The 12,763-nt window shown below is 43.1% G+C and overlaps 1 protein-coding gene across 2 annotated transcripts in view; it reads right to left on the bottom strand.

Annotated features, from left to right (window-relative positions):
- Positions 1 to 5,739: 5,739 nt before the first annotated feature.
- DYNLT2 (dynein light chain Tctex-type 2) overlaps positions 5,740 to 12,763 on the bottom strand; it is a 972,682-nt gene continuing 965,658 nt past the window's right edge. For both annotated transcript variants that reach the window (XM_078648829.1, XM_078648830.1), the window contains one exon: positions 5,740 to 6,143. In XM_078648829.1, the coding sequence (XP_078504955.1) occupies positions 6,033 to 6,143 (111 nt within the window). In that variant the 3' untranslated portion in view covers positions 5,740 to 6,032. The remainder of the gene's footprint in view (positions 6,144 to 12,763) is intronic.

The raw sequence follows: 12,763 nt of genomic DNA, 5'->3' as shown, positions 1-12,763 counted from the left end.
TCTAGGCGTAAATGTCGGTCTGGAATTCTAGATTTACCTACATACGCTATTCTGGCGGTATTCTCGTCGTCTACCTCTTCAGTAGAAGAGTCATTTTCTTTCTCGCTTACTTGTGCTTCTTTGCGTTGTTCGTGTAACCTTATTATTTCTTTACGTATTTTCTTGTACATACTCTCTATACTATTGAGTGTCTTGTGCTTACCCTCGGCTATATTATCACTCCACTTTGTCAGAACTTTCATTTCGGTCGGATCTTTAGTCGGGGAATCTTGTTCCCTAATTAAACAATTGATCAGAAACTTTAACAGCATGAACTGGATCTCAGATTTTCTGAGAGACATGACTTCAGCAATACTTTCTGGATCTTGTCCTGTACGAATGAAACGATACATTCTGTCTAGATCTTCTTTCATATTCGGTAGGGTGACCAAATACTCGGACACCTGTCTTATACGTACGGAATATATAACCATACTATCCTCGCCTGGGACTGGATCATAACAGCATTCAGTAAGAAGTCGCCTGATTTCTGCAATAGTCTTATATTTGGGCGTACGCTGTAACGCACGTTCATGTAACTCGACTGCTCCTAAACGTCTACTTGGCGGCGGGGTACCAGGAGGACCTCCTCCCGCGGCCCCTAAACTGGAATCGTCGACTGATACTCTTCGTGCTGGCAGAGTGACTGATGTGGCAGGAATTTGTACTACGGGCTGGACCGGGGGTACCGTAACAGGTGTTGTAACAGGTGCCCCGGTGGCTGGAGGACCATGAATTACATTATTTACAGGAGCTGGCGGAACAGGATTTGCATATTCTGGGACTGTGTCGTCCAAATAGGACGAGAGAAAAATATCAGCTGCGGTCTGTTTGTGACGTAGCTTGGTCGGAACTAAAGGTGGCGGAAAATTACTGGATGCCTCCGGGGTTGCCTTTGGCAAGCCCTCGGCAAGAAGAGGATACATACCCTTAATGAGGGCATTCCTCTGTCTGTCTGACTGTTCGGTTTTAACTCGTTCACCTATTTCGATTAATTCCCTTTCTTGGGCTCTTTCTAAGGATTCTCTACTTAATTCTGACTTTCTGATTTCTTTTTCGGTTCTTTTATGAGATTCTTTGCGCTATAACTCGATGGCATCTTTCTGTGACTGTCTGGCTTTCTTTTTCCATAATACTTCTTCTACTCGCATGATGCACTCGGCATCCCATGTACCCGATACGGGCCATCTGTACTTTTCTTCTAACTGTTTGGTGTACTCCACCCATAAATCTAGATATAATATGGCACTTATGCCATGCTTTTGATACATAAAATGACCTGGACTGTCCCTAGGCGGGACAGGAACTGCTTCTTCTAACAGACCTTTTCTAGTTTTTAACTGACGTAATTTGGAAAACAAAGGCATGACTGAACTGTAGTCTAGACACAATACAATACACAATGAACACGATAATTACACCACTTTCATACCACGACATTGAAATACATGAATGACATTTAAAATAACAGTTTTGACAAAATACTACCTGGAATACTGAAAACAGAATACATGAATTTCTCGAGAACAGAACGGACTAGAACAGAAACTAGATGCACTGCTAAAACAGTACGAAACTTACCGGTCTCATAAAGAGACACGTCAGGACCCGCATCCACCTAAGTGGACACTTCGTGTTGGATCTGTGTACCCAAACCCACGGACCAGAGACAATGCAATTGACCCTGTCTAGATACTACCCCAGCAACGGTACTCACCGGGCAGCAAGAACGGAAGGCCTCGGACTGGACTGGACTGCTATGACGCCGGACGGACGAACTTCGGACTTCTGTTATGGGTGGGCCTCCGGATACCTCGGACCTTGGACTCTCGGCTTGGGCTCTGGTCGGGACTCGCCGCGTTCCTCCACCGCCTCGTCTGGATGCTGGACCGCAACCTCCGTCTCCTCCGTGGGCCTGAGGGATACTTGAAGCAGAAATATCTGCACGTGCACGGTATGGCTCCGTCACGGCTGCAGAGGATCAGGGGGCTTGCGTGGCTTCTCCGGCGCGTGGGGAAAGGGCAAGTCCCTGTTCGGGCGCCATTATGTGGTAAATAAATAAATAATACCTCTATTTTTGACTAGATATAACAATAACAGATAGCTCAATAAATAAGAGTCAAGATTCGAGGTAGTAGGAGTTTGCAGGTTTAATACAGCATAAAGGACAGGAACAGGACAACCTGCACGGGCAAGATCTGGGATGGCTAGCCAACAGGGGGGCCCCGACAGCTGTCGGGCAGGAGCTGGAATGAGCGCGCTGGCTTTTAATAACAGTACACAAGTATATATAGTTAAAACAATTGCATTACAGTACATACAGTAGGCGTAACAGTGGGTGGGGCCTGTAACAGTCGCGAAAGATAAGGGTGAAAGTAGGTGTAACAAGAGGCGTGAACAGGGCGTATACATAGACATGTGATGTAAACGTAACAGAATATGTCATAAATGGGGCGGAAACATGGAGGGGGCTACCTAAGGAGCCGGGACCTCTAACCTAGTGGTGCGCGCAAGCTGGCAATGACGTGTTACTAGGGAGAAGCTGGGGGCTATGACTTCTGTGCTAGAAGAAGAGACTGAAGTCTGGAGAGTCAGAGCGACATGTACCTAAACACTATCTAGTATCTGATGTTTAGAGAACATGTTGATAGAATCCAAAAGTTATCAGGGTAAAGGCTAACAGACACTAAGACTGGTGCATGCATTATTCTACATGTAGTGCGTGTTGAGGAATATTAAATGACCATTAATACAGTATTTCTCTCAAATGGAGACGTAAAGGCTAGACCATGACGGAAACCATTGATGCGATTCAGTAGCTTAGGAATGCAGAGAAGGAGAGCTGGACTGATAACTGGAATCATAACATACTCTTGGCAGACTGGCAGGCAGAGCCAGGCCGAGCCGGGCACTGTGAGGCAGGAAGTAAGTGAAGGGTCAGGGATACAGGTGGGGGCTGTATCGCTCCTCAGCGAGGGTTCAGAAAACAGGAGCTGAATCTGAGTCCGGGCCCTTTTTGAGGCCTAGAAACGGGGACTTTACAATGAAATAACGTGCACACTGAGAAAACGTGGCAACGTAGCTTTACATAGGCCTAATACTCGTAGCTTTCACGAGAACTGGAAACTGGCATACTGGAGATGGACACAACTGTAATTGCGTCTTTAATCGATCATGGGGAATACATATGCATATTAATCATGCACATACAACATAGGATGGAGGACACGTAGGGACACAGAACATGGCAACATTTACTTTTCCACAAGGGGAAGGATGGATGATGGATGAAAGGAAGGATGGATAAGGGGAAGGATGGATGGATGAGTGGAAGGATGGGTGGATGAGTGGAAGGAAGGATGGATGGATGGGTGGGTGGGTGAAAGGATGAATGGATGGATGGATGATGAGGGGAAGGATGGATGGATGATGAGGGGAAGGATGGATGGTGAGTGGGTGGGTGAAAGGATGGATGGATGGAGAATGGGTGAAAGGATGGATGGATTGCTGATGAGTGGGTGGGTGAAAGGATGGATGAGTGGGTGGGTGGATGGTGGGTGGGTGAAAGGATGGATGAGTGGATTGGATGGTGGGTGGGTGGGTGAAAGGATGGATGAGTGGATGAGTGGGTGGGTGGGTGGATGGTTGGGTGGATGGTTGGGTGGATGATGGGCTGGTGGATGAGTGAAATGATGGATGGATTGATGGATTGATAAGTTCAAGGGTGAATGAATGTACGTATGAGTGAAAGGGTGGATGTAAGGATGGATGAGTGAAAGGGAGGGTAGATGGACAAAAGGATGAATATATGTGTGAAGGAGTGAAATGATAGATGGATGAGTGATAGGGTCAATGGATGGATTCATGAGTGGATGAGTAGATGGATGGGTGGATGGGTGGATGGATGGATGGAAGGAAGGATGGCTAAGTGAAAGGGTCGATGGAGAGAGAAAGGGAGGATGGATGGATGACTACAAGAGTGGATGGGTGGAAGGATTAGTAAGTGAAAGGATGGCTGGATTGGTGAAAGGGTAAATGGCTGGATGGATGAGTGAATGGATGGATGGGATGAAGAGTGGATGGATAAGTGTACAGATGGATAGGGTGAAAGGGTGGATGGATGGATAATGGATGGATGAGTGAAAGGATGGATGAAGGGATGGATGAAGGGATGGATGAGTGAAATGATAGATGGAAGGATACATGATGGATAGGTTTGCAAATGGTTGAATATGTTTGGAAATGGCTGGGCTTAATTATATACTATTGCGCGACCTCTGATGTGTCTGTAAAACTTACCTATTGTCCTGAAGTTTTATCCTGAATTTTGACCTCCTGTCCTGAATTTGTGTCCTGAATTTTGACCCTTTGTCCTGAATTTTTACACTCACCGTCCTGAATTTGCACCAATGCCTGTTGGTCACCCTAGTCGGCAGTCCTGGCCGCCGCATTAGGATGCGGCCGAACACTGTTTGGTCGCACTACTATATTTCATTATGGGAGCATGCATTACAGCCATAAACCGGCCATAATGCATTCTTCCATAGTGAAATGGGAGGTGCGGTTCATCCCTGCACCGACCGGCAGACAGGCTCTCCGAGCTCGTCAGAAGCCAGCCAAAATTACTGTCCGTTTCCTTTCCGGCCGCCTCCATGATAATGAGGGGGTCGGAAAGGAAACCGAGCGGCCCATTATGATGTGGCCCTGAAGGAGCATATACAGGCTGCATCATAATCGGCCCCTTAGTGTGAATACAGACAAGCCTTGGAGGACTAAACTACCCAGAAGAAGTAAGTCTCCAGCACAGGTGGGAAACCAACTGTCTTTATTTCAGTGGACTGGAAACCTGGGGTGATCATCCTTCTGTTGGGTGGAACAGGATGAGGTAGTCTGTGGGGCATTTGCTGCCCCCAGCTCTGCTCAGTGCTTCAATGCCAAAGGAAGGTCCCTAAGGTACTGTTTTAGTAACACCTGATCCACTTGAACCGAAGAAGTCGGGACTGGCATCTTTTTTTTTTTAAATAGCTGCAGGATCAACTTGCAAAAAAACAGTGACAATGTACTCACCATCGAAACAAGTTACCTCCTAGACCGGCTGAGATCATTATTAATCTGGGGCGGCAACGCATTGCAAGCCAAAACGTACTGGGTGCTTTTGTTCAGCACCTCTTTGGACATTATAGGAGTTGTAATGTGTGTGACTAAGCATTTTAGTGTGGTAATATGGACACCAGCTCTAAAATGCATTAGTACTACCCCTGATGTATGGCACTTAGCGGGGCTGAAATCTGCCAGTTGCAGACCCTACCACTAGTAAACACAGGCTTATTTTCAGCGCTGACCCCTCCTCTCCATCACTCCTCTTCACATTTTCTTGTACGCAACCATCCTCCACAAGCGCCTGTTTTATGTGCCAGCAGGGCATATATTTAATAAATTAACCCCAATATTTATTTATTGCTTTATTTTCAGGCAACACAGCTCAGAAACAGGAAGAAACAACCTTTTTTGCTGTTTCCAAGCTGTACTATGAGAAAATAAAGCAGTTCCTATGAAAAATGTCAGGTTAAATCCATTCACCCTGCAGGTGCATAAACCAGGCACCCCCAGAAACAGCAAAGCTCAGCATGGCAAGGCTCTCTGTGCGTAGGTCTTGCTCAGAAGGGTTAATTCGTCATTTGGCTTGAATAACAAATTGCATAACAAAATAATATTTTATTAATAACTTTAAGGTATTTTGAGTGCAGTTTTATCTCCAGTATTTGTCTACAAGCAACAACAAATGTGGTGCGCTTAGCGCATCATAACTATAAAAATTACAAATATTCAGCATTTGAAAGTGCAGCTTGACAGTGGGATTAACAAAATGCAAATTATGCAGGAATTAAATGTTCTAAATAATAAACAAATTGCATCTAAATATCAAAAGCATATTTAAATCTGACACTTTTACAAAATGAAAATGTAAGTAAGCTATCACATTACAACTAATGTTAATCAAAGTACACGGCGAATATCACTGCCAGTGAAATCAGTGAAGGTGTTTTTAACACAGCTGAAGCCCAGTTGTCTTTTTCCACATTCCACAGCCACCTGCTGGACATCTGTTGAAAAAAAGATAAGATTGATCGATTAAAATATTTACACCATTAAAAAAATGCCTAGTTCTGCAACAACAAATGCATGATATTACAAAAGGGTCTGACAGTGTGCTGTTGTGATTTAGTGTATTTGTATTCTGAGAGTGCACCTATTTAGTCAGTCAGAATTACTTTATTCGATTAATACAAATTAATCATATAAGTTCAATAAAACACCAATAAAACCAGTTAGAAAGCATTTAAAAACAATTCATCTCAACAAGTGTGCAATTTCCTGGTTTTTAACGACAGACATAAAAAGGAGGAAACACAAAAGCAGGTTAAAGGGTCAGGCAACATTCGTCAAAAATGCAGGGCCGGACAACATTGTCTGAAGTTGTGCTTACGCAAGTTTGGGAGTCAAAATCTATTCCGATAGTCACAATGAAATTTACATAAAAAGAAAATGGGCAAGTCAGATTGGGACGAGGTACCATTGCATGGACAGCACGAGACATCATGGGTATGATAGAACATGCGGGACCACTAGCTCAATTTTATCATACTCACCTGGGCCCATATATATTCACACTTTGAACTAGTAGTACGGTCTGTTTACTACTAACAGTCTATCAGTACTTGAGTCCTTTAGGACCATGACTTACCAATCATTGTCACCTGAGCTACAAGTCCTGTGGATCGAATAGGGTGTTAGAATAAAATAGATCTAATTTAATAAATGTATCCTTCCTGAAATAACCACAGACTCGGGAAAAGTTTAAAAGCTTTATCTATGCAAAATGTAAGTGAGTCTTCAACCAAATTACAGAGATCATGAATCTCATAAGCAAAAATATGATTATTAAAATGTAAAGTTTGCAAGAATTCACAGTAACACCTTTAGATATTGGTACCTGGGAAGGGTGAGAAAGGGAAATAGCACAAGGACATACCACATGGATTATATTTACCTAGAATGGTGCAATGACCAATCCTGGTCATGGGCTGAGGCAAATATCTGGACCAGGCACCCGACTAATCAGATGCCCACGGGACAAGACAGGTGCAGTTCAGGACAGGTGACCTCTGCTAAAGTGCAATGCCAGCATCACACCCCTTTCTCTATTAGGCCAATTAGGTACCCCCATTGGGTAATCAATAATTTCCCCCACACCTCGATTCTTCTGACAGAGTGCTCCGCCAGCACCTCTGCTCTAGATCTCCTATAGCAGTCGTTGGGTCAGTGACAGGTCAGCTCCTCGGACAAGTCAGACAATTTCTCTATCTAGACCTACCTTAGTTATACCATTTTGTGGTAAATGTACCACCCCTAAATGTTGCAAATCAATTTGTCCCCCTTCAGGTTGGATGCAAGATGGCGGCCGCTGTAGCGGCTGAGTGAGGTGCTCGCTCTCTGCTCCCGGTCAGAAAGGGGGAGAGAAAGTTGCGGCGTTCGCGCTGACTGTCTTGGATGTTACTGGCGCAGATGGGAGTTCTTTTTCGACACCGACACCGATATTTTGAAACGCGGATTACACGCAGGGCTTCTGCAACAGCGAGATTCTGCTGACAGCCGACAGCTGACGGCTTCGGCGTGGGATACGCGCCGCCCATGGTCGTATTGCTTTTGGGTTTTTCTCGAGTCCCTGTTTGGCGTCTCCCCCCCCCCTCCCTAGGGCTGCATCTATACCTGTGTTCGGGTACCAGCTTAGACCCGAAGATGCCACCAAAACTCCTTTCGAAACCTCCGGTTACTAGAAGCGGCAGAGCGAAACCCACAGGACAGCCCGGAGCAGAAGGTGCGGTTACGGGGGAGACAGGATTGTCGGGTGGTATTGAAAAGCCACCTGCGCAGTTGGAGCCGGCGTCAAACACGAAGAAGGGAGCAGAGCAAAATAATACACCAAGTAAGAACCCTGGCACACAAACACTCCCTGAGATGTTTGAAAAACATGCAATGCGAGCTAATCTGCAAGAGCTCTCCGATATTGCACCAATGAATCAGTCATTGCACGATGGGGATTTCTTGGAGGCTTTAGAAACACCTTTGCCAGATACTGTAAACATTGTCAACAATGTGGAAAAGACCCCGGGGGTGTGCATTATGGGAGATGGAGTTCATAGGGAAGCTAACTTAAGCAATGTTGATGCTGCTGATTTAAATGTGTCAACTGAGACAACAACGCCGCCCCAGGTGGTCGCTGCTCTACGCCCTGATTCTATTGTTATCCAAGAGACGGCTGACAATTTTTATTCAATGTCAGATTTTTCCTCAAATGAGAGTCTTCACTAGGATTGAGCAGATTACCCAGAGGAAAGCAGTATAGATGAGGACTCTAAAATAAGCGAAACTTCCCCGGGATCTATGGTAACTGTAAAAAAACATAGAGCTAGAAAATCTATAGGCTCCAAGAACAAGGCGTATGATCCTAGTGTCACGACTGTGGAAGTTATGCCTCAAGATGGATGTCCTGGAACTGAGCAGCTTACTGAGCCACATGATGATTCTGAGGTGACTTTAGCCATGATTTATAAAACAATGGTGGCTCACAGAGCGGAGTCTAAAATAGAAATTGCACGTACGCAGGAGTAATCTGCGAGTTCTGGGGGTTCCAGAAGAATTAGGGGGCTCTGATGTAAGGAAATTAATTTGTGATCTTTTTCAGGACGCTTTCCCTGAGCTGACCTTTTGGGACTGGCCCACAGTTATTGAACGGGCACATCGTTTTCCTTTTGTAATCAGAAAAGCAAAGAATTAGGAGGTGGAACAGCCCAGAGCATTTTTTGTTCGCTTTAATAATTTTCTGGCAAGAGAGGCAGTTTTTGGTCTTGCTAGACCGGATAAGCAGAGGTCCGCAAAGGGCTGTAGTTTTTTTGTTCGGCCAGACTTCTGTCCAGCTACTGTCTCTAAACGCTGGCATCTGCGTCAATTGATTGCAGGGTTTCAGGAGAAAGGAGCAACTGTGTATCTACAATATCCGGCTAAAATAAAGGTCATTGTTAAAGGCCAAACTAAAGTATTTTTTTCAGAAATTGTGGCAAAGGACTATGTGATGACATTGTAAATTTGTATGCAAATATATATCATATCTTTTTGCCCTGTTTGATAGCGGGAAAAACAATTATTCGTGTGGTTTTCGTGTTGATAACTACGATAAATATGTCATCTTTATTGCAGAAAGTCTAATTCTGGATATTAGGACGTAGCTCCTTTTTTTTTGTTCTTTCCTGTCTGTGCGAACATCGCTAAGTCAATGAAAATGTTAAATGGTGAAAATGATATTATTATTTTTCCCTTTTCTGACCAAGAAAGGGAGCAGGGGGGGTACTTTGAGTTCCCAGGGACGAATGGTCCTTGTGCCTCATGTGGTGGGATGGGTGGGTGGGGTGGAGGGATGGTCTTTGGTACGGGGTTGGTGGTGGTGGTGGAGGGGGGTGAGGTGTAAGTCAGCGGTAGGTTTTTTTGAATGGTCAGTAGAGCAGACAACTTTTATATGTTTGTGTGATATGAATCAAAATAAGGAAGTATTATCTTTGTTATATATCATAGGTAATAATGGATAGAAAAGTAAAAATTTGCACGTTGAATATTAATGGCCTCAATGATTTAAAAAAAAAAAGAGATTCTTCGTAAAATAATCCAATTATCACAAATAGACATTTTGTGTTTACAAGAGACACATATCTCTTGGGATAAGGGAAATTTGTTGAACAATTTAGGTATTGAGTTATTGGTATGCACCAAGCAGACTGGGATAAAAAGAGGGGTTGCTATTTTTATGAAACAAGGTTTGGGGAAATGTCTCAAAACACTAGCAGATAAATGGGGGAAATGAGGACTAGCAGAAATTAATATTGATGGCAACAGGTTTACCATCTGCTCCTTGTATGGCCCAAATCTAGATGATAGCGAGGTAATGAACTCGATCAATGCAGAACTTGCTGCTTGGTGTCAACCAATAATTCTCTGTGGTGACCTAAATGTCCATATTGAAGCTGATATTAATATTAGGACAAGCTGGAACTATAAAGGCCGCAAGACTAGGACTTATAGAGCTCTCTGGGAATTGGTATTAGGGAACAGGCTTATTGATGTCTGGAATAGACTGCGGTACTCTGAGCCTGGGTAAACTTTTTTTTCGGCTCCACACCAAATGTTTGTGCGTTTAGACTATTTTTTTATTTCTCAAGATTTTATAGAAAAAGCGATTATTGATATAATGCCACAATTAGTCTCAGACCATAATCCCATAGTTTTGGACATACACCTACTTTCCCAAAACAAAGGCTCTAATATAAAGTGGTTGTTTCAAAGGAATTTGCTGATGGATGATGATTATCTTTTACACATGGCTAAAATTATTAAGGAGTTTTTTTTATGTAATAATGATACGACCTCTGTTCAAACTGTTTGGGACACTTTTGAATCAATAATTAGAGGAGAAACTCTTAGTTACTCTAACTTTCAGCAGAAAAAGAAACTGAATAAGTTTAAGAGAGAATTAGAAAGGGTGATGGTAGCAGAAATAAAACTGGCAGCCAATATCAAATCCGGTCAAGGTATTGAAGAAGCCCAATGTGCTCTAACCATTGAACGGGCCGTAGCTTACTCTTATTTAGCTGACCAGGTAGCGTCCAAATACAAGCAATACAAGACAGAATGCTATGAACTAAATGAGCAAACGGGCAGAGTGTTAGCACAAAGGCTTAGGCAGAAGGCAGTTTTTAATGATATCATAAAAATCACTGTTTTAAATGGGGTAACCCATGAATCTAAAGTGGGGTTTTAAAGTCATTTCGTGATTTTTATCAGTTGCTATATAATAAGCCGAAAGATGGTACTGGTGTAGCAGACAACGCCTTAGAATATCTGCCAAACCTTGATAACTTGAAACTACTGGAAACACAAAAAGATGTATTAGCTGCCCCCATTATGTGGGAGGAGATTGAATTGGCTATCCTGGGTCTTGTCCCAGGAAAAGCAATGGGACCAGATAATATACCGCTGGAATTTTATCGTACTTTTCGTAACATGTTAAAGTCGGAGCTACTTAAAGTTTATCGGCAGGCCTTTCTGGGTCATCCACCTGACTCTTGGTCCCTGGCTACTATAGTTGTTTTTAAGAAAAAAGGAAAGCAGAGTACGGAGTTAGGGTCATATAGACCAATCTCTCTTATTACCTCGGATAGCAAGATCTTTTCTAAGATTCTTGCTAATAGATTAATTGATTTTATGCCCAGGTTGGTCTCTAAGATACAACATGGATTTATTAAAAAAAGAGATACAACTGACCATGTCAAACGAATTATTGCTTTATTAGACTGGGCGCAGGCTACAGGATCCCCGGTAGGTGTTGCCCTATTGGATGCAGAAAAAGCATTCAATAGGGTCGACTGGGGATTCCTGTGATCCGTGATGGTATGGAAGGGGTTTCCCACTAAATATATAAACGCAGTACGGGCGTTATATGCTAATCCTAAAGCAGTAATTCGGATCGCCTCCAAGGTCTCTGATTCTTTGTCGATTACAAGGGGGACAAGACAAGGTTGTCCTTGCCCCCCCTTGTTATTCGCGTTATATATTTACTTGAATAGAATAGCAAAAGAAACTGACATTGTTCCTGTTAAGATTCATCAAATAGAATATAAAGTTTTTGCATATGCCGACGACGTCGCTATTGTCACTTCTGACATTAAACAGGCGTTACCTAAAATAATAGAATTGGCTCAGGAATTTGGCGTGTCCTCGGGATACAAATTGAATATCTCGAAAACACAGCTAATTCACTCGATGGAGGGTAGGCCGGATGACTTGGTGTTTTCTGATGAAGCTTCTTACCTGGGTATAACGATATCTGCTAAAGTAGATGATATTATACGGCTTAATACTGACCATATGGTAGATTCAGCTAACAGGACTTTGGAGAGATTGAATAATTTACATCTATCTTTGTATGGTCGTACTAATGTATTGAAAATGTTAATATTCCCTAAATTTCTTTATTTGTTTCGCACGATACCTCTTCTGTTCCCTTCTGAATTTTTTTTGTAAAGTAGATAGAATGGCTTCTAGGTTTCTTTGGGGCTATCGGAGGTCCAGAAGAGCTCTCAAATGGTGCACATTACCCAGGTCCAGGGGAGGCTGGGGCGTACCGAATTTTCGGTTATATTACTGGGCGGTCTTAGTAAAATATATGGGAATCTTAATTTGTCAGGATGTTTATATGGACGAATCAATTAGGCCGTCAATTTATGAAATGGTTTTGGGTAGGGAAGCACGACAATGTCTGGTGAGAATAATAGAGCCCAGTTATTTAAAAAAAACAAGATTTAAAATTATGCAAACCGTTTTCCAAATTTGGAAACAGCTCAAAAAAAGATTTAATTACTGTCTCGATCTAAATTACTATACGCCTATATTGAATAATTCAAATTTACCTGAAATTTGTAGAGGCCCTGTGTTAGACCTGTCTGCTTCTGAGAGTCCCCTCACACTATGATTTATTTTGTTCCCCCGTGCCTCCTAAAATTTGTCGCTTTTTCTTTGTCTACCAGGACCTTTTTGTGTGTTGTCCCATGGGGCTAGATGCTCTTTGATGCCCAGTTGCTCACCCAGTTCCTGGCACCTATGTACAAGGCGCCTG

Source organism: Lissotriton helveticus, chromosome 6 (genome assembly GCF_964261635.1).
Source record: "Lissotriton helveticus chromosome 6, aLisHel1.1, whole genome shotgun sequence".
Lineage (NCBI taxonomy): Eukaryota > Metazoa > Chordata > Amphibia > Caudata > Salamandridae > Lissotriton > Lissotriton helveticus.
Note: the sequence above shows the minus strand (reverse complement) of the source record. Positions and strands in the feature narration are given on the sequence as shown.